Here is a 21,541-nt window from a genome sequence, read left to right as displayed (position 1 = left end):
GTTCACCCGCCCCGAATGAGGGACATCTGCGTCATAGACATCTCTGGCGCTGATGAGGATCTTGCGAAGCTGAAGGAGGAGCAGCAAGCTCCTTTCAATCTCTCTACTGACGTCGCTTGGAGGGTAGCACTCTTCAAGGCTGGAGAGAACCACCACATCCTCTCCATCGTCATGCATCACATAATCTCAGATGGCTGGTCAGTTGACATCTTCCAGCAGGAGCTTGCCCAATTCTACTCGGCAGCTGTGCGAGGGCATGACCCCCTTTCCCAGGTCAACCCGCTCCCCATTCGCTACCGCGATTTTGCTGTCTGGCAGAGACAAGATGAGCAAGTTGCCGTTCACGAAAGCCAACTTCAGTACTGGACAGAGCAGCTCGCGGATAGCACGCCAGCCGAGATCCTAACTGATTTCAACCGGCCGAAGGTCTTGTCCGGCGAAGCTGGCACAGTCCCCATCGTGATCGAGGACGAGGTTTACGAGAAGCTCTCCCTCTTCTGCCGCAATCATCACGTCACCAGCTTCGTCGTACTTCTGGCTGCTTTCCGCGTTGCCCATTATCGCCTAGCCGGGGCAGAGGATGCGACCATCGGCACGCCAATCGCGAACCGCAACCGCCCCGAGCTTGAGGACTTGATCGGTTTCTTTGTCAATACACAATGCATGAGAATCACGCTCGAAGAACACGACAACTTCCTGTCAGTGGTGCAAAGAGTTCGCTCAACAGCAGCCAGCGCCTTCGAAAACCAGGATGTGCCATTCGAGCGCCTTGTATCTGCACTTCTGCCCGGCTCCAGAGATGCCTCCCGGAATCCCCTCGTTCAACTCATGTTTGTCGTCCACTCCCAGCGAAATCTCGGTAAACTGCAGCTGGAGGGCTTGGAAGGCGAACCAACCCCGATCACCACGACGACCCGCTTCGATGTTGAGTTCCACCTCTTCGAACAAGACAAGGGCCTCGCCGGAAATGTCATCTTCGCAGCAGACTTGTTCGAGGCTGCCACTATCCGCAACGTTGTTGACGTCTTCCACGAGATCCTCCGTCGTGGTCTCGACCAGCCAGACATCGCAATTTCCACCATGCCACTTGTCGATGGCCTGGCGGCGCTCAACAGCCGTAACTTGCCCGCAGCTGAGGACATCGAACCTGACTCCGCCGCCGAGGCCTCGGTGGTTGATGTCTTTCAGGCACAAGTGGTCGCTAACCCAGATGCCCTGGCTGTGACCGACACATCCACAAAGCTTACCTATGCGGAGCTGGATCAACAATCCGACCATGTCGCGGCTTGGCTGTCCAAACAGAAGCTACCAGCAGAGAGCATGGTCGTTGTTCTTGCGCCACGATCCTCCGAGACCATCGTAGCGTGCATTGGCATCCTCAAAGCGAACCTCGCATATCTCCCCATGGATTTCAACGTCCCCGAAGCCCGCCGCCAAGCAATGCTTTCGGAGATTTCAGGGGAGAAGTTCGTCTTGCTTGGAGCAGGAGTGCCTATTCCTGATAACAAGACACCTGATGTCAGGATAGTCCTCATCAGCGATATCGTCGCCACCAAGACGGGCAAGTCCTACTTACCCAGCACTCGGCCATCTGCATCAAGCCTTGCCTATGTCATCTTCACATCAGGCTCGACAGGCCGACCAAAGGGTGTCATGGTCGAGCATCGGGGTGTTCTTTCTTTGGTGAAGCAGAACGCTTCAAGAACACCACAGAGTCTGCGGATGGCACATGTTTCCAATCTCGCCTTCGATGCTTCCGTGTGGGAGATATTCACCACGCTGCTGAATGGAGGAACGCTTTTCTGCATCAGCTACTTTACTGTCCTGGACAGCAAAGCACTTTGCGCCGCCTTCACCGATCATCGCATCAACATCACCCTGCTCCCACCGGCCTTGCTCAAGCAATGTCTTGCAGACGCACCATCTGTCCTGAGCTCCCTCGAGGCTCTATACATTGGAGGCGACCGCCTTGATGGAGCTGATGCAACCAAGGTCAAGGACCTCGTCAAAGGCAAGGCCTACAATGCCTACGGTCCCACCGAGAATTCCGTCATGAGCACGATCTATACCATCGAGCACGAGACTTTTGCGAATGGCGTCCCCATCGGCACTTCTCTAGGCCCTAAGTCCAGAGCCTACATCATGGACCAGGATCAGCAGCTCGTACCAGCAGGTGTGATGGGAGAGCTTGTCGTTACCGGCGGCGGTCTCGCACGGGGGTATACCGATCCATCACTGAACACTGGCCGGTTTATCCACATCACGATCGATGGCAGACAAGTTCAGGCATACCGGACCGGCGATCGAGTCAGATACCGGCCTAGGGACTACCAAATCGAGTTTTTTGGCCGTTTAGACCAGCAGATCAAGATCCGCGGTCATCGCATCGAACCAGCTGAAGTGGAGCAGGCTCTTCTCAGCGACTCATCGATCAACGATGCCGTTGTTGTGTCGGCGCAAAACAAGGAGGAACTCGAAATGGTTGGCTACATCACGACCCAGGCTGCACAATCCGTCGACAAGGAGGAAGCCAGCAACAAGGTGCAGGAGTGGGAGGCTCATTTCGACTCGACTGCATATGCCAACATTGGGGCCATTGATCGCGATGCCCTCGGACAGGACTTCTTATCCTGGACATCCATGTACGACGGCTCATTAATTCCCCGGGAGGAGATGCAGGAATGGCTCAGCGACACTATGCACTCACTCCTCGACAACCAGCCGCCCGGAAGAGTGCTCGAGATCGGAACTGGTACCGGTATGGTGCTTTTCAATCTCGGCAAGGTTGAGGGACTACAGAGCTATGTCGGTCTTGAGCCCTCGCGCTCCGTCACTGCCTGGGTTAACAAGGCAATCGAAACTTTCCCAAGCCTGGCAGGAAGCGCCCGAGTCCACGTTGGAACCGCCGAGGATGTCAACTCCATCAATGGACTGCGTGCCGATCTCGTTGTGATCAACTCGGTCGCCCAATACTTCCCAAGTCGAGAATATCTCGCTGAGCTGACGGCCAACTTGACTCGACTGCCCGGTGTCAAGCGTATTTTCTTCGGCGACATGAGAACCTATGCCACCAATAAGGACTTCTTGGTGGCACGAGCAGTCCATACCCTAGGGCCCAATGCATCTAAGGCCATGGTTCGACAACAAGTGGCCAAGCTTGAAGATGACGAGGAAGAGTTGCTTATTGACCCTGCCTTCTTCACCAGCCTGAGCGACCAGTTCCCTGACGAAATCAAGCACGTCGAGATTCTGCCAAAGAGGATGGCCGCGACCAACGAACTCAGCTCTTACCGATATGCTGCTGTCATTCATGTGGGAGGCCACGAGATGCCGAATGGGGAGGATGAGGATCAGCAATGGGCTGTCAAGGATATCGATCCGAAGGCCTGGGTGGACTTCGCCGGCACGGGGATGGACCGTCAGGCTCTCTTGCAGCTCCTCCAGGACCGCCAACGTGGCGATGACGTTGTTGCCGTCAGTAACGTGCCATACAGCAAGACCATCATGGAGCGCCATCTGTCTCAGTCACTTGACGATGACGAGGACGGCACTTCAGATGCAGACGGAACGGCCTGGATATCGGCCACTCAATCACGGGCGAAGGAACGCCCTGCTCTCTCAGTGGCCGACCTGATTGAGATTGGTAAGGGGATCGGCTTCCAAGTTGAGACCAGCTGGGCTCGACAACACTCCCAGCGCGGCGGACTCGATGCTGTTTTCCACCGATTCGAAAAGCCAAGACACTCGGGTCATGTCATGTTCAGGTTCCCAACTGAACACAAGGGCCGGTCCTCGAGCAGTCTCACGAATCGCCCGCTACACCTGGTTCAGAGCCGCCGGCTGGAGGCAAAGGTCCGCGAGCGGCTGCAATCGCTGCTTCCATCGTACATGATTCCCTCTCGGATCATGTTGCTCGATCAGATGCCTCTCACGTCCAACGGCAAGGTGGATCGCAAGAAGCTCGCTCGACAAGCCCGGGTCATCCCAACAATTGCCGCAAGCACGTTGGACTTTGTGGCGCCACGCACGGAAATCGAGGTCGTCCTCTGCGAAGAATTTACCGATCTACTAGGCGTTAAGGTCGGCATTACAGACAACTTCTTCGAGTTGGGCGGCCATTCGCTGTTGGCCACGAAACTGAGCGCACGTCTAAGTCGCAGACTGGACGCCGGTGTCACTGTGAAGCAGGTCTTTGACCAGCCAGTACTTGCTGATCTTGCTGCTTCTATTCGTCAAGGCTCGTCCCGTCACAGGCCTATCCCGTCTTTACCCTACGAAGGGCCCGTGGAGCAGTCCTTTGCCCAGGGGCGCCTGTGGTTCCTCGACCAGTTCAACATCGATGCCTTGTGGTACCTTATGCCACTTGCACTTCGCATCCGCGGGCCGCTGCAAGTTGACGCCCTCGCTGCTGCCCTGGTGGCGCTTGAAGAGCGTCATGAATCTCTGCGCACAACGTTTGAGGAACGAGACGGAGTCGGCATCCAAGTGGTGCAACCCCTCCGCATGACCAAGGATATCCGGATCATCGACGTGTCCGGCATGCGGGACAACGACGCCTACCTCGAGCCATTGCAGAAAGAACAGCAGACTCCTTTCGACCTTGCTTCAGAGCCTGGCTGGAGGGTAGCGCTGCTGAAACTTAGAAAGGATGACCACATCCTCTCTATTGTCATGCACCACATTATCTCCGACGGGTGGTCTACTGAAGTCTTGCAAAAGGAACTCAGTCAATTCTACTCAGCAGCGAAATCCGGGAAAGCCCCCTTATCGCAGGTTGCCCCGCTTCCTATCCAGTATCGCGATTTTGCTGTCTGGCAGAGACAAGAGGAACAGGTCGCCGAGAGTCAAAGGCAGCTCGGCTACTGGAAGAAGCAGCTTGCAGACAGCAGCCCGGCCGAGCTCTTGGCCGACTACACCAGGCCGAGCGTACTGTCTGGAGAGGCGGGCAGCGTGTCCTTCATCATCAACGATTCAGTTTACAAGAACCTCCTCTCCTTCTGCCGGTCTCGCCAAGTAACCACCTTTGCGACTCTACTAGCAGCGTTCCGCGCCGCTCACTATCGAATGACCGGGTCAGACGACGCAACCATCGGCACGCCAATTGCCAATCGCAACAGGCCTGAGCTTGAAAATCTGATCGGCTGCTTCGTCAATACCCAGTGCATGCGCATCACCATCGGCGACGATGAGACATTTGAATCACTGGTACAGCAGGTACGGTCTACCACCGCGACAGCCTTCGAGAATCAAGACGTTCCGTTTGAACGAATCGTTTCTGCCCTCAGCGCCGGGTCCAGGGATACGTCCCGAAACCCCCTGGTACAGCTTCTCTTTGCGGTTCATTCTCAACAAGGCCTAGGCAGGATCCAGCTCGACGGCGTAGTCGATGAGCCGGTTCCGTCGACCGTTTCGACTCGGTTCGATCTCGAATTCCACGCCTTCCAAGAGGCCGACCGGCTAAATGGAAGCGTTATGTTTGCCACGGACCTGTTCCAGCCCGAGACCATCCAAGGCTTCGTTGCGGTTGTCGAAGAGGTCCTACAGCGTGGCCTGGAACAGCCACAGAGCCCCATCGCAACCATGCCGCTGGCCGAAGGCATCGCCCAGCTCCGAGATGCCGGCGCGCTGCAGACGCCAAAGTCCGGTTACCCTCGCAACGCATCCCTCGTCGATGTCTTCCAGCAGCAGGCTGCTGCCAGCCCGTCAACTATCGCCGTCACTGACTCGACCTCCAAGCTGACGTATGCCGAGCTGGATCGACTCTCCGACCAAGTTGCTTCCTATCTGCGTCGGCAGCAACTCCCGGCGGAGACGATGGTGGCCGTTCTCGCACCACGCTCGTGCGAGACCATCATCGCGTTCCTGGCTATTCTAAAAGCAAACCTTGCCTACATGCCTCTCGACGTCAACACGCCGTCTGCTCGCATGGAAGTCATCCTATCGTCCGTCCCAGGGCGTAGTGGGCTCATCTTGGTCGGCTCGGGTGTCCGCCATGCTGATGTCAAAGTACCCAACGCAAAGACGATGCTGATCAGCGACGCGGTTACCGGGACTGATGCTATTGGCACTCCCGAACCTCCGGTTGTCCGACCCGGTGCCACAAGTCTCGCATATGTCATCTTCACCTCAGGGTCAACGGGCAAGCCAAAGGGTGTCATGGTGGAGCACCGTGCCATCATGCGCCTTGTGAAGGACAGCAACGTCGTGGCTCACATGCCAGCGGCGACACGGATGGCCCACCTCACGAACATCGCATTCGACGTTTCACTGTTCGAGATGTGCGCAACGCTCCTCAACGGCGGAACTCTAGTCTGCATTGACTACCTGACCCTTCTTGACAGCACCATGCTCCGCGAGACCTTTGAGCGTGAGCAGATTCGCGCAGCCATCTTCCCGCCAGCACTCCTGCAACAGTGCTTGGTCAACATGCCCGATGCGATCGGCATGTTGGAGGCCGTTTACGTTGCCGGTGATCGCTTCCACTCCCGCGACGCCCACGCAACCCAAGCGCTGGCCGGGCCCTGTGTGTACAACGCGTATGGCCCAACTGAGAACGCAATCCTTAGCACGATATATAACATCGATAAGCACGACCCGTATGTGAACGGTGTTCCTATCGGTAGCGCTGTCAGCAATTCAGGGGCCTACGTCATGGATCGCAATCAGCAGCTTCTCCCACCCGGTGTGATGGGAGAGCTGGTTGTTACAGGAGAGGGAGTAGCTCGCGGCTATACCGACCCAAGTCTCGATACGGACCGCTTCGTCACCGTCACTATCGATGGCCAGCGCCAGAGAGCGTACCGCACGGGTGACCGGGTGCGATATCGACCAAAGGGATTCCAGATCGAGTTCTTCGGCCGCCTGGACCAGCAGGCCAAGATTCGCGGCCACCGTGTTGAACTGGGCGAGGTCGAACATGCTCTGCTCAGCCAGAAGTCAGTCAGTGATGCAGCTGTCGTGCTCCGCACCATGGAAGAGCAAGACCCGCAGCTGGTTGCCTTTGTGACTACTGATCACGAATATCGCTCGGGTTCGAGCAACGAAGAGGAGGAGGATCCGTACGCCACACAAGCAGCAAGCGATATGCGCAAGCGACTCCAGTCACTTCTGCCATACTACATGGTCCCGTCCCGGGTCACGATACTCAGGCAAATGCCTCTCAACGTCAACGGCAAGGTTGACCGAAAAGACCTCGCTCGGCGGGCCCAGATTACTCCGACAGCAAGCAGCTCGGGCCCCGTGCATGTGGCTCCTCGCAACGAGACCGAGGCAGCAATCTGCGACGAGTTCGAGACCATACTCGGAACCAAGGTGGGAATCACGGACAACTTCTTCGAACTGGGCGGGCACTCACTCCTGGCCACCAAACTCGCTGCTCGGCTCAGCCGCCGGATGGGCCTTCGCATATCCGTCAAGGATCTGTTTGATGATCCCGTTCCTGTTTCTCTCGCCGGCAAGCTGGAACAGCAGCAGAGGTTCTCGGGAGAAGATGATGAAAGCTCGGCAGTTGGCATTGTCCCCTTCCAACTCCTCCCCGCGGAAATGTCGAGAGACATCATCCAGCGCGATGTTGTACCTCAGATTGAGAACGGTCACAGCACACCCCTGGACATGTATCCAGCCACGCAGACGCAGATCTTCTTCCTGCACGACAAAGCAACGGGCCACCCACCCACGCCGCCACTGTTCTCCTTGGACTTCCCCGAGAACGCCGACTGCTGTCGTCTGGCAAGCGCCTGCGCCGCTCTCGTCCAGCACTTTGACATATTCAGAACCGTGTTCGTGTCAAGGGGCGGCCGCTTCTACCAAGTTGTTCTTGCTCACCTCGATGTACCTGTCGAGGTCATCGAGACCGAGCAAGAGTTGGACGAGGCTGCCCTCGCGCTGCATGAAGCAGACAAGCAGCAGCCCCTGCGTCTGGGACGTGTGATGCTGCGGATCGCCATCCTCAAGAGACCGGGAGCCAAGGTGCGACTTGTTCTCCGAATGTCTCATGCCCTGTACGACGGCCTGAGTCTTGAACACATCGTCAACGCTCTGCATGCCTTGTACAGTGGTAAGCACCTTGCGCAAGCGCCCAAGTTTGGTCTCTACATGCATCACATGGCTAGCCGACGTGCGGAGGGCTACAATTTCTGGCGATCTATTCTTCAGGGCTCTTCAATGACATCGCTTAAGCGCTCTCCCGGCGCCCTCGAGGCCATGACGCCGTCCGCTGCCGGTACATGGCAGACGTCAAAGTCCATCAGGATTCCTCCTTCGGCACTCAAGAACGGCATTACGCAGGCGACCCTCTTCACCGCCGCCGTCTCTCTCTTGCTCGCCAAGCATACCAAGTCGAGAGACGTCGTCTTCGGCCGCGTCGTATCTGGACGACAGGATCTATCCGCAAACTGCCAAGACATGGTGGGACCTTGCATCAACGAGGTGCCTGTGCGCGTCCGGATCGACGAGGGCGACGACATGGGTGGTCTGCTGCGCGCCATTCAGGACCAGTACACCAGCAGCTTCCGGCACGAGACTCTGGGCTTCCAAGAAGTGAAGGAGAACTGCACGGATTGGCCTGATGCGACCAACGAATTCGGCTGCTGCATTGCCTTCCAGAACTTCAACCTGCATCCCGAGGCCGAGGTCGAAGGGCAGCAGATTCGCCTGGAGGGTTTGCCAGCAAAGCCAGCAAAGGATCAAGCACGCCAGGCCAATGGTCATGGCACGAACGGCACGAATGGCAAGAATGGCACTAATGGTACCCATGCCAACGGTACCAATGGCAGCAACGGTGTCAATGGTCGCGACAGCAACGTGGTTTCAGCCGCTGGCGATCAACCTCCTGTTCACGATCTGGACATTGTTGGCATGCCGGAGCCCAACGGCAGCGTCATGATTGGCATTGGTGCGAGCCGGCGGATCTTTGGAGACAAGGTCGTGGGCAGCATTCTCAATGACCTTTGCGAGACAATGCTCGCTTTGAGCAGAACATAGCAGTTTTTCCAGCAAGATTGACTGGTTGGATGGACAAGATTCTCTTTCAAATTCCGCCGATGTTGGCATGAGGCAACAGGAGGACTACTGGCTTTTCATGTTTTTGCTTTCTTTTTTCCTTTCATCTTTACTTGATGCGCAATGTCTGTTTTTCCTCTAGAATTCTTTTATTCCATAGTTGCTCTTGATTAATTTTGAATCTGCATACTTCACGAACCTGACTTGGGCTCACTTGCAAGACCGTATGGACTCGGGACAGCACGTTCGTAACGGGATCGAGGCATGGCCCGGGCGACATGCATCATTTCGTCGAGGACATGTCCTCACAGTGACGGACCAATTCTTTGACATTTTTCCCCTGGCCTCAGCAGCGGTCTGTCTACGCGTAGTTAGAGGGTGGGAAATGAATGGTCAGCTAGAACCTAAGCGCGACCGCCCACGATTCCATACCAACGCAGTCGACGCGTTTACTAACTACCGTATGCCGCGTGGATAATCCGCCGACATGTTGCGGCAGAGGTGGCTGTAGCCTCGGGCTGAATATAATGCCAGTTGGTTTGTACCCTCAGGATGATTTGAGCTGACAACTTGACTCATTCAGGTAGGGAAGGCCAAGGAAAACCCAACATTTTACGTGAAGCACTTCATTTCAACACACATCATGAAAATACAAGTTAAGTACTTATGCATTCTAATAGTTGCGAGAATTGCGAAACGAACCAATATTCCCAAAAAGCACAAACGCTACTAGCCCTCTATGGAGTCCACACGAGCGGCTCCCAGAGCTCATACTCGTCATTGGCCGGCACTTGGTGTTCGGCGTCGTCGTCGAGACCTTGGATCCACGCCTGTCCACCGAAAACGGGCTTGGCAGCCTCCTCACACCTGAAAACGCTCCGAGTCGCCTCCATAGAAAAGGGTCCGTAGTGGCTGGAGTTGAAGTACGCGTCGTCCCAGAACTCGGCAACTAGGTTTGTGCTTTCGCGGGCGCTTTCATCCTCTCCGGCACCGACGCCGCTCTCGCTGCTTGGTCTCTCACAGGTCAGATCCCACCGGACGCGGAAGAATAAACCGGGTTTCTCCTGCTGCATGGTAAATGACTGTATCGTATCATAAAGCTGTCCCATTGTGACGCCCGTGTCCAAGTCACCAGCATCATTCTGCGGAGGCGTGACCGAGTCGACGAGGAAGCGGTGGCCCGCCGCGGTGGTGGTGAAACAATCCAGCCAAGTGAATCCGAGGAAAGGCGGCGGGGGCTGCGAGACAAGCATGCGTCTCCAACTCGCACCAGCCCTGGTGAAGCTGCGCTGACGACAGGTTGGGTCGACGTCGAGCACGCTGCCGGTACTTGCTTTGAGGTGAGGCAAGGCTTGCGACGACCAGGGTAGCTTCCAGAAGTATTCGGCACGCCGGAAAGGGTACTTATCCACCTGACAGTCACTCAGGTTGAAGAATTGGTCGCCAAAGGCCTCCCGAAGAAGAGGGTTGATACAGGGTCGTTCACCAGGCTTCGTGTGGAGGCTTCGGTCGACCTGGAAGAAAGACGCTTTTCGGAGCATAGACGAGCGACTCAGGGTCTCCAACCAGAAGCTGCAAACTCGTGGAGCAGAGGTGATGCGAGACTTCAGGTCGAGATGAAGCAGAATGAGCTCAAGGAGCTCGGGGGTCCTTAGCACGGACGCCGTCGCTTGCAACTGCGATTGCGACTCGGATTGGGATGGGGATAGTGACTTGGTTGATCGAGGTGCCGAGGCCGAGGCTGATCCCGCCTCGCTCGAGGAGAGACGACATTCCATAGCGTCGCATGTTTGGGCATGATTCAGGGAGCGCGGAGGGTAAGCAGCCTGTATGAGGGTGAGAACCCTTCGGGATGGCAGCTGCTCACCATGCAGGACCACGATGGGACCATCCTCGACGATTGCTCTCTCTAGCAGGAGCGAGTAATTCGCAGCGGTGAGCTCAAACACCTCAATGGCTTGCGCGTCCGGCTTCTCTTCTTCTTCCTTGTTCTTCTTCGAGGCCGTCTCCGGGGCCGTGGTTGTCCGCACCGACTTGGGCGACTGCTCTAGGCATAGAAGCCCTCGAAGTTGATCGGCTTGGTAGATGGCGCTTTCTGGGTCCGACAAGATTGGGAACGTCTCCGCGCGTGACCCCTCCATAGTAGGCGCCATGCCAGCCGTTAGGTCGGACAGACTGTGCGGGGTATAAAGGCCATGCTGCCGATGCGCATCGTTGGCCATGGCCATGGTGAGTCCCGTTTGCAATCCAGGTAAGGGAGATCTCGTAGGGTCGAATCAAGGTAGGATACGAATAAGCAAAAGGGTTCGTCGTGCAGCGAGCGAGCGGTTGCAAGGCGGCACAAACCCGATCAGAAGCATCTGTTGGAACAAAACAGTCACCTGATTTGATGACTAAGGAAGGACGGGACCTTGATCGGGTAGATCTCCCGACTGTGCATAGGCTGCAGTGGGGTCCAGTCAGAGTAAAATGACTGCTCGATACGCCGTACCTCTTTCAGCACTGATTCTCGCTGGAGTGGCGCGTTTCTCAATCATCAGATCCTATTATAGGCATAACAGTGCGTCAGATACCCCACTGCAGCCTACGTAAAATGTCTCAAGGACCCAACAGATAGACAGAACAAGAACAACCTGACAAGATAAGTAAGGGGGAAACGCGCCCCCCCTAGAGGTCCACGCCCAGTCGCAGCGGCAAAAGGTGGCTATACAGAGAGAGTACTTTTGCATAGCTCACTCACTTAGTCAGGCTCTCATAAGGCTGTCACTTTGCCGGATGCTCCTTCTTCAATTGGCTTAGCCTATCTGGTCCCTATTGATTCCACATTTTGATTCAAATCCTACATACCCGTTTACCCGGCCGCCGCTGGTCACGAATCTGACAGGATCAATGCCAGTACCGCAGCGCCATGCAGGTCGCAGCGCCCCACCGCTTAAGAATTCCACCCCATCTCCGCACGGATACAAGGGTTGCCCCTGAGCTCTACTCTCCTCGGCACATTGTCACCCCTGCAGTCCGTCGGGCCGACCCGTGTTAGTCGGTTCGTAAATGCGCCTATCGCGACCAGCCCCAGAGGTCGCGTACAGTGCGGGGTGATAAGTATTCGCAGGTATGCGAAAAAACCCGATCTGCTTCTTACCTTATTCGGTAAGGGCTAAACTGATAATTAGTACTAGGCACTTTAAAATAGGTCATATTAATACTGGTGATTATGTATTCTCGACCTTTAAAGCTGCCCCTTGCTAGCGTTCGGCATGCTCAAGGCTGCGAATACTTATTTCCCCCCACTGTATCATCGAAACACAGAAGTGCCAAGTGTCTTTCGGCCGAGACGATTCTGAGTCGGGCGGATTGGAGGGGGTCGTGCTGGGAACAGACAGCGGTGGAAACCACAGGTTGGCAGAGTGTACGGATACGGATACTTGGGAAGGAGGATGGTAGACAAAAACGGAAGGCTGCGAGAGGGGTAATTCGCTCAGCGGACGGGGGTCACCGGGACCCAACGCGAGAGTCTCCAGATACGGACAGTCTCGCAGTCGCTTAACGTCCGCAGAAGTCGCACGCCGGGAAGCAAGGGGAATGAGACCCTATCCTGAAGAACTGGAAGAGGATTTCGGAGAGGCCCCAGGACCCGGGGGTCCTGCGAGGTCGGTGGGGGGCGTCGACTGCCAGGGCTGGATGGCAGACTCCCGACACTGGGGGAGGGCCTGACTTGGTAGATGAGGTGGGAGGGTAACGATCAAGCTTCAAGGGACCAGAAATAATAAGGGAATGGGAATAGGCCAGTCTGGAAAGGACCAGACTGTGAATAAATACGGGTCGGGATCTCAAGAAAAGGCAGGGCGGCCTAGATTTGTTAAATAAAAGCGAGCTCCCCATCTCACAACACCGAGCCTTGTTCTCTCCTCAACTGAACCCCTACCCCCCCCGTTGAGACATGCCACGATCGTCATGTTACGGGGCTTGAAACTGACTTAACATTTGTAATCCTTACGGCCTGTACGACCAGGGGAGCTACTCCCCGTCTGACCAAGACCGAGCGTACATGGAAGAAGATCCTTGCCATTCGTCATGGCACTGCCACGAAGCGGGAATACGACCACCGTACTCCGTACTCTGTATAAGTAACCAGATGGAGGCCCCGCACACCACGCCGCAGAGGGCGTTTCCACCTGCCTCTATACCTTCCTCAAGCTTCTGGGGTGCCCACCACTAAGTTATGTCCAGCTTGTTACTCAACCAACAACAGGTCGGCCAATAATCGTTCAGACCTAGTGTGTGACCTACCGCCATGTCGTTCAAGAGGCCTTGTCCCGACCCAGACCACGAGTCGCCGCTTGGCCATCAAAGAGGAAAGAAGACAGAGCACGGTCTTTTTCCTCAACGAGCCTATCGTACGTACAGAGAGCTTGTCTTTCACCTCCCGTTCAAGCCCATTTTCCCTTTTTATTGTTTTTTTTTTTTTTTATTTTTTTTTTTTTTTTTTTTTTTCTTTATAAATATTGATAATATCATCCTTAGGTGAACGCCTCAAGGCCAAACTTGAAGGCCTTGAAGATGAAGTGCCGGCCCCGCAAGAGCTCTTCATTGATGCTGCACCAACACCGAGGTCGGAGATCACCAACCCTCCTCTTGACTCCAAGGCGGCTTCGACTACATATCCAGATGTTGCGACACCAGCAGCTCATCACGATCTCATGACTAGCGCTGCTTTCGACCTTGGTGCGTCTGCAGCTTCACATTTTCTGCTTTAGGAGGAGCGGTCTGCTGACATGCGTGAATTGTGTTAGCAAGTATAGACGCAGCATATCCCTCAGAAGGATGTCTTGGCAGCCATCACCTGGACTTTCCGACCGCCTCAGACTTTCACGCTTCATTGTCTCCGCACGGCACCTCTCTCTCGTTGGACCCGCAAAATGTTCTACGGAGACTACAGGACGACTGCTCCGTCATAAACATGCCATCATATTTCGAGCGCAGCAAACCTGGTCCTCTCGAATATGTCCGTCCTGAGATACCTAGCCATTCCGCTACAAACCCGCACCCGCGTGGCGGAAGAAGCATTGACCGTGCTGCTCCCGTCCAGGACCGAATACGCCACATCGTGGATTCAGCCATCGAGGCCGGCTTCACGAATTTTGATGAAGCTATAGAGGCCTACTATACGGAAACCTTTGATGAGACCTCGCCACTAGATCGGGACCAGAGACTGAGCCGCAATCGGCGGCTACCCCGGCTGCTGGGTGCTCTGCGCGATGCTTCCAAGGACTGGAGTCATTGGGAGCGGCGAGGCTTTCAAGAACAGATCACTCAAGGCGCCGAGGATATTCTCGTCGACGAGCTTGAGCTCTTCAGGAAGGAGTACCCAGACACTGCTTTTCTCCGAGAAATGACCAGCTCGGAGCTGGGAGGAGGCCAGACCGCTGGAACAAGTCGAGGGTCGAGAAACAGGCGAACATTCCAAGACAATGTGTGTGCTTCCCCCGTCCTCCCGCCCTCACAGTTCCCATCTCTTTTCCTCCTTGAAGCCTCTTTCCCCGCCCCGAGGGCGATCGCACAAAAGGTAACCTTTAGAACGGCCTGATACTGAACAATATCGCAGCTCCCAAACCTATGGGCTTTGGCTACGACGCTTGTAGCGAGGACAAATGCATCAAGGCATGATTCCGACTGCGAAGCAGTCCTGCGTATCATAGAGGCTTTGTGCGCTTCGCGAAGTAATGGGTCCTGAACAACAGGTCAATGGTGTAATAACAGGAGACGCATCCCACACAGAGGGCCTCTGTAGCCAACGCAGCACGCAATTTTGAAGACTGAAGAACCTACGGCCACACTGCTTGGTTCCAAAGCGGCCAAAGGATCAATTGTGAGTCCAAGGCCTCCGAAGCAGGCAGCCAGCCCCAGCAGAAGAGCATGCCGCGCAAATATCTTGAGAACGGGGTGGTCACTCTCCCAGCGTTACTCTCGGTGTTGCTTGGCAGCCTCCCGGCAATTTTACGTAAACACTCCTACCGCTCGATGCACCTCTCAACATTCAGATCATCGAATCCAAGCAGAAGCATTGCGTTGCCTTGCACACAAGGCCTTGCCCTCATTACGAACGTCAGTCGATCTGTCTCGTATGCTTTGTAGTATGCTCAGATCGGTCTCACATTGAAGCAGCAAATATGCCCATCGGCCCAACCTTCAAGGCTAGCGCTTTTATGATCGACCTATTGTTATCAATCTTCAGGATGCGCAATGATGGCCCCTGCTGCAGGGAGGGACTTGGTTGCTCCAACAGCTCAGGGGAAAGCTATTTAGTCAGTACAGCTTGAGGAAGAACATGTCTTGGAACATGCAACCTGGCTCTCTCACGGGCTAGAACGAGCCGAGAAAATCAATAAAGATACATCACGCTGTTCCCCGATTACATGTGCATCTATATGCGGCAACACGGCCCCTTGGTCTCTGTGAGAACGCAATTCATAGCTCCTCGTTTTTTTGGACAGTTGTCATAGCTTCACTTTTCTTGTAGAATGAGGCGGTGGCCTCATTGCTCCGTCCTCGATCTCCGTGTAGAAGGCTTTCCTTGGGAGAAACTAGTCTTGACGCGGCTGGGCATGCTTCCAGACGAGGGAAGGCTTGAGGGCATTGACGCACGCCTGTCACGTCTGCCTCGGACTTGGGTCTGGATTACTTGTGATAGATGTTAAGCAGGCGAATGACATGGTTCTTGGGTATCGCATGAGTCACACTGTGAGTAGCGGTCTAATCAGTCCTCTCTTTTAGCCTGATAGGTAGGATTTTTCCATGACAGTATGCGTCTAAGCTTCCGAGGATTACATCCTGCAGTCTGATATTGTTGCCTTTTTGAGCTTGCTTAGATGTGGAACCGGCAATTTCTCAACGCATCAAGGGACCTATATAACTGGGCATTGCGTCGCTACCCACCCCCTTTCCCCCATCCCTAATCCCCCTAGCGGCGTTTTCACTAATCCACACGCAGTCAGGGCACAAGCACTTATATTTGATACCGGGTGCAGCTCTTGAAGGATTTCCCATTTACAACTCAATTCCCTCTCTACATCTCAACGCGACTTTACCCTTTACCCAACTGCTGTAGCCCGGGCAATGGAGTTGCAAGATGGCCCCTCCACGAGTACGTTGGTCGGGACCGATGCTATGGACCACACCACATCGCCCGCCACGGCTGCCATGAATATGGCGGCCAACTTTTACCGCGATGTCCAGGCGTGTGCCAACAAGCACGAGCGGCAGCAGTTGCACAGACAGTACCGCGACAAGATCCTCACAATCGATCAGCTCGGTGCCAACATAGCGGCGGCTTTCCTGCCCTTCCTCGGCCCCTCGGGCAGCCGTGAAGGCGGCGCTGATGCTGAGCAATGGTCCGAATTTGACCGCCTCGCCCAGCGCGGCAAGAATATGCGGGACCGGCAGAGCCAGCACATCAGACACCAGTCGGGCGTGATCGCCGCTTGGGGAGGTGAGAGGTTCCACTACTACGGCTGGGAGGCCCTGCCGCTGCCTCTCCTGCGACAGTTGCACGAGCTTGCGGTCCTGGTCCCGTGCTGGACCGACGTCGTCGACCTGCTGAATTCCAAGATGCTTGCCCGGCATGAGCTTCGCATGTTGCACGGCAATAACAAGGCGCTCCTGATCGGGGAGCACTCGGCGGCTTCCAAGGTGCAGAACCGCCACTCCCCTGTTGAACGCTCCGATATCATCTCGGCTCTGGAAGCTGCTCGCCAGAGGGCAACCCCTCTGGACCTTCGGCAGCAGATGGACCTTGCGGCGGAGAAGGTGAAGGGGGCTAGTCTAGGGGCATTCGGCCTCGAGCGAGATCTCTACAGCATGATTGTGCCATCAGTCAATGGTGATGGCTCGGATGAAACCCCCTCCTCCTCCTCCTTCTCCTTCTCCCCCACTTCGCAGCCCCCTGGCGGCAGTGCACCGTTAAAGGTACCTAAGCGAATCAGGTCGGTGCCGAGCTCGGCGCAACCCACGAAGCGTTTGGCTGCTTCTTCGGAACGCCGCTTGACGAGAGTCGCCGTTATCCATAGTGATGGGGAATTCTCTAGTCAAAGAGGCTTGGGATCGCGAGTCCAGGCTGAGCCCCCTTCATACCCCGCCGAGGCTGGTCCTCCTGAGCATGCAGACTCGGATTCTTGTTCGGGCGATGCTGTTGAGGTGACGGAAACCCTGGATGAAGCTGCTGGCGATAAAGGCGCGGACGAGCCAGACTGCAGGCCGAGAAGAGTACAAGAGCCGGAATCAAGAATTGAGGGCAGGCATGAGAGCGACAACGGGGATGATGAAGGAACTACTAGTGACAACGTTGGGAGTAATATGGAAGATGATGGGGCCAACGACAACATAACAGCACAAGGCGAAGAGATGGACATAGAGCCGGCAAATGAGCCAGATCTTGAGGACATGAGACGAGTCGAGCCAGAAAGTCATGGTGCTTTGCAAGACATGGCCGCGCTGTCAGAGGGGTCATATACTGTGGAAGTGGAGGCGCTTGATGCTCTATTCCACATGAGCCGAGAGAACATCTCTGGTCAGATGCAGACACAAGCACACCTTGACGTTACAAGCCCCGACATTCCAGCGCCTCAAGCTATGGGGTCCAGCCCAGGCACCTCGGATCGCAGCAGTGTCGAGATGCCGGATGCTTCTGTCGTCCAAGCCCATCCCGGTGTTGTCGACGAGCCTGGGCCATCGAGGGCCTTTCCAACGCTGCTGCAGACATTGCGAGCGCGGTATGACCCTGAAATCAGCCGGTTCATTGGCAAACTACGAGAGTCTCACACTTCAGATGATGCGGCACCACACCGTCTCTTACAGCTCGAATGGATCGAGGCACAACGCTGGGCCAGCATCTACGTTGAGCCAGAGCATGTCTTGGGCCGGAGCTGTGTGGCTTCCCAGCAGGAGGCGGATGTTTGGTACCTTGACTGGGATACCTTCCGCTCCTACGGCGAGAGTGGCTTTGCCTTCGAGCGTCCTGTTGTCTTCAAGCAAAGGTTCCAGGACAGAGGCATGTATAATATCGCAGAGTACATCGACATGCTATGGCAGCGCTTCCCCGAGCAGGAGGTGCTCATACAGAACAGCATGATGGGCACGCGCAATTCCATGAGCGTCAAGGACTATTGCATTACCGTTGCCGAGGTTGACCTCAGCTCGCCCGAGTCAGCTGCCCCCGTCAGCAACGTCATCAACCTCGGCCGTCTAGCCCAAGCCGACGAACCATTGCTGACCAGGCTGCCTCGATTTGGGCTCCTCTACATGCTGGCTGATCGCGTGGCAGGCGACATGGGCCGGAGCAGTCAGCTCAAGCTCAGTGGGGTCAAGGGCAGCCTTGGCTTTGACATGTTGGGCTTCTCGGGGGCCTTCTCTGGCTCCCGCATGGACCCTCTGGTTGGCAGCTGGGTACGTTGCCTTGCCGGCTTCAGCATCTGGGCCATCGCCACCGACTTGGACGCTGGGGACTGGCAAAGATTCTCGAGAGATGGCCGTGATTGGTCTCCCGAGGGCAAGAGTCGCCTCATCGTCCTGGAGCAAGACGATGTTCTGTTGATGCCGCCGGGCTTGCTCGCTGTCCATGCAAACCTTGTGCCGCGGCGCTGTCTCGCAGAAGGCGGCATGCTCTGGGACGAGTGCAGAATTCCAGAGATCATAGAAGGGCTGCTCTATATTGTCAAAAATCAGCAATGTGTCGACATGCCGCCTGGCATCGAGTTGGGGGCTCTTGTCGATTCATTGGAAGCATGGTTGGATGCTGACGATTGCATCTACCCATCGCCTCACGGCAGCAACACTAGTGAATATGATCAGGCAGTGAGAGCTAACATCCAGTCACTCAGAGAAATGTTATGAGAGCATTTGAATCCGATACTATCCTTTTTCTCTGCGAGTGTGGGTGGCCCACCGAAGAAGCATGTTGAGTGAGCATACTGTAAAGGAGAACCTGGGGTTGTAAACTTTAACATTTGCAACAAGTATGTCCATCTCATCTAATGCGAACCTCCCATATTTCAAAACGAATTTGAGGATAATAAATAGTAAGGATGATGGGTGCACAATGCGAACAAGGTGTATGTAGTAACTATTGGCTCAGGCCGACTCTGTAGTATATATAGGTCGCCGTGTGATGTCAAGCGAAGCCTTCAGGTGACTTGACAGAACTTATTCTCAAGGGTCAATTCCAATTGTAAGGATTATGGTAGTACTTGCTGTGGAGCTACAGCAGCGCGAGTGTACGAGAACACAGAAACACTACTGTGAGTCTTACCAACTAAGATTGGTTGTTATGAGAAGGCTTGGGTTACCAAGGCTAGCCAAGTTCGATACGTATCCTGTCCTAAGAAATGGGCTAGGCAGGGTATATACTATCCCGAAGCGTGGGCTGGCCAATCATGTACTGTCCTTCGGAAAAAGGCTGGCATATAATAAGATACCCCCACACAATGGCACAGTACTCTGTGGCCCCGATCCTGGGACCACCACCAGAGGACAGGAACTGGGACTAAACTACATATAAAAAAGAACCAAAGCCACTCCCGGATGCTGTATAAACTGGTTTCCGTCTATACAACAATTGCTTGCTTATGCCAGCACACAGTTCTGACACGCAAGGCAATACTGTGCCAGTACCCCTGGCACACGGCCCCGCTCCGGGCTCTGGCAGACAGCGTTGGTTGACACCAGTGCCAGCTCTTTCGGTTCCCTGGGCTGATGGCGACGTGCTCGAAGAACGAAAACTGGTCGTGAGGGAATGAACTACTAGCTATTCCTAGCCTCACTCCTGGTCATGCAGTATTGCTTTGCCTGGTAGCACCCCAATGCCCAAAGAGCTCTCGGCCGTCCTTGACATGTTCCTTGGGGCCTTTATCAGATTGGACACAAAGTGCTCATTTCAAAGCAACATCGTCTCGATAGGGGTACTCCTTGAAAAAGAAAGAAAAAAAAAGGAAAGAAAGAAATTAGCCCCAAGGTAGGAGTGTTTTTTCCCAGTTTCACGGCTGAAATCCTAAGGGGAGGATGCCATCCAGAAGCGTGGCATCAGCGGAGGGGGCCAGATCCCTGGGACGGGAAGCAGATACACAAGCTTGAGGTGGCCAGTCCAAAGGACTCATTGCCTTTAACATAGGACGTCATAGTCAACCAAACTGTAAAGGTTTATCGAACTCCCTCTTCGTTTAATTAAACCCAAAATGGCGCCTATTCGCCAATAGCAATGCGGAACGACGCCGAAGACGAGATGAGTGACGCGAGGAACTCGCCCAACATATCAGTAAGCTAGGCCTGACTCTATTCTTAGTAACAGGCTGATGGGCTTACTATGTAGATCACAGGCTAGGCATTATCATAAAGCCTTCTGAAGTTCGCCTCACGCCTCGAGCGACCGACGTTTACTCGTGGCAACCTTTGCAAGGCAAAGAGGAGATATTCTCGGAAGCGGTTTAAGGCCGCGCAGAACAAGTTTCGCAAGGCGGCTAAGAAGGCTAGCCATCCTGTCCCAGATGCATCTAAACATTGGATATCGTTTCATTCGGAGGTGCCAATAAAATTCCATCACGAGTTCCGCCTCAAGCACGAGTGTCACGACCCGACATACACCCTGTCACGTGACATATCCCTCCCCCGCTTTTCCCACCAATGGCTAGGGATCACCTCCTGCATCGTAATCTAAGCTAATAGATTACTTTTCTAATCAGCTCTGCTCACCCCCTTTGGCTGAGCAGTAGCCCAATGGCCTCTCTTATTCCCATTTCTGGGCCCTTAAGCTCTGGAGCATTCCCGACGCCCCGTCTAACTCTCACGAACGTAATAGCAGCCCTAACTAAGAAGTCAGCCTCAGGCCTCCTTTTGGGACCAGGATCCTAGTTTTTAATCCTTTGATTAAAGTCCTAACACTTGGCCGTAATTAAATCCTTCCGCGTCTAGAAGCAGTGGGCTCTAATAAAAGGCTTCTCGCTTCTGAGAACTTACCGCATCGCGTGCTGCACCTTGGGATATAATATATTAGGATATATAATATCCTAGGATATAATGTCCTGGAATATGCTATGTCCTGGGATATGCTACGTCCCGGGATATATAATATCCTAGGATATAATGTCCTAGGATATATGATGTACTAGGATAAAGCATGTTTATTCGTTTATGTTATTTGTCGGATAGAAATATGCCCGACCGTTCGGGCTAATAAGATGTTAGCGTTAGTATCATTGGTTAGTATTAAGGACCTTACTGTGCGAATATTAGCTATCGTGTAAAGGCGCTTTAGAAGCTCTAGTTTATCTAGGCATGTCAAAGTCAACGGGGAGGTATTACATAGAGCCCAAGGAGAGAAACTAGATGACAAACTCGCTAATATGTCCAAGCCTACATCAGAAGCCTTTACTTGGATACTTTCGCGCCAGGAGCGGACCCAAATGATATGCAAACTCGCCGGCTAACTTCGAGGCATCTGGCTGACGTGCTAACTGTTTGAATAACGCCTGCCTCTGTGCACTGCTGCAAGGCGGAG

At 54.6% G+C, this 21,541-nt stretch overlaps 3 protein-coding genes across 3 annotated transcripts in view; 2 read left to right on the top strand and 1 right to left on the bottom strand.

Moving 5' to 3' along the window:
* NCS57_00812400 (Cyclosporine synthetase) overlaps window positions 1–8,982 on the top strand; it is a gene marked incomplete at both ends in the record, with an annotated part of 45,825 nt that extends 36,843 nt beyond the window's left edge. Inside the window, one exon of the mRNA XM_053057951.1 lies at window positions 38–8,982. Coding sequence (XP_052911782.1) covers window positions 38–8,982 — 8,945 coding nt within the window. The remainder of the gene's footprint in view (window positions 1–37) is intronic.
* Window positions 8,983–9,737: 755 nt separating this feature from the next.
* On the bottom strand, window positions 9,738–11,228 carry NCS57_00812300 (uncharacterized protein; the record flags this gene model as incomplete). Its single annotated transcript, XM_053057950.1, has 1 exon — window positions 9,738–11,228. One exon carries the CDS (start codon window positions 11,226–11,228, stop codon window positions 9,738–9,740), a length of 1,491 nt encoding a protein of 496 aa, XP_052911781.1.
* Window positions 11,229–13,291: 2,063 nt separating this feature from the next.
* NCS57_00812200 (BZIP transcription factor) lies at window positions 13,292–14,731 on the top strand (the record flags this gene model as incomplete). The annotated part of the gene is made up of 4 exons (XM_053057949.1): window positions 13,292–13,394; window positions 13,522–13,722; window positions 13,791–14,470; window positions 14,603–14,731. The coding sequence occupies 4 exons, from the start codon at window positions 13,292–13,294 to the stop codon at window positions 14,729–14,731; spliced, it is 1,113 nt and encodes a 370-aa protein (XP_052911780.1).
* Window positions 14,732–21,541: the final 6,810 nt, after the last annotated feature.

Source organism: Fusarium keratoplasticum, chromosome 6 (genome assembly GCF_025433545.1).
Source record: "Fusarium keratoplasticum isolate Fu6.1 chromosome 6, whole genome shotgun sequence".
NCBI classification, from domain to species: Eukaryota; Fungi; Ascomycota; class Sordariomycetes; order Hypocreales; family Nectriaceae; genus Fusarium; species Fusarium keratoplasticum.
This window is presented reverse-complemented; position numbering and strand designations above follow the sequence as displayed.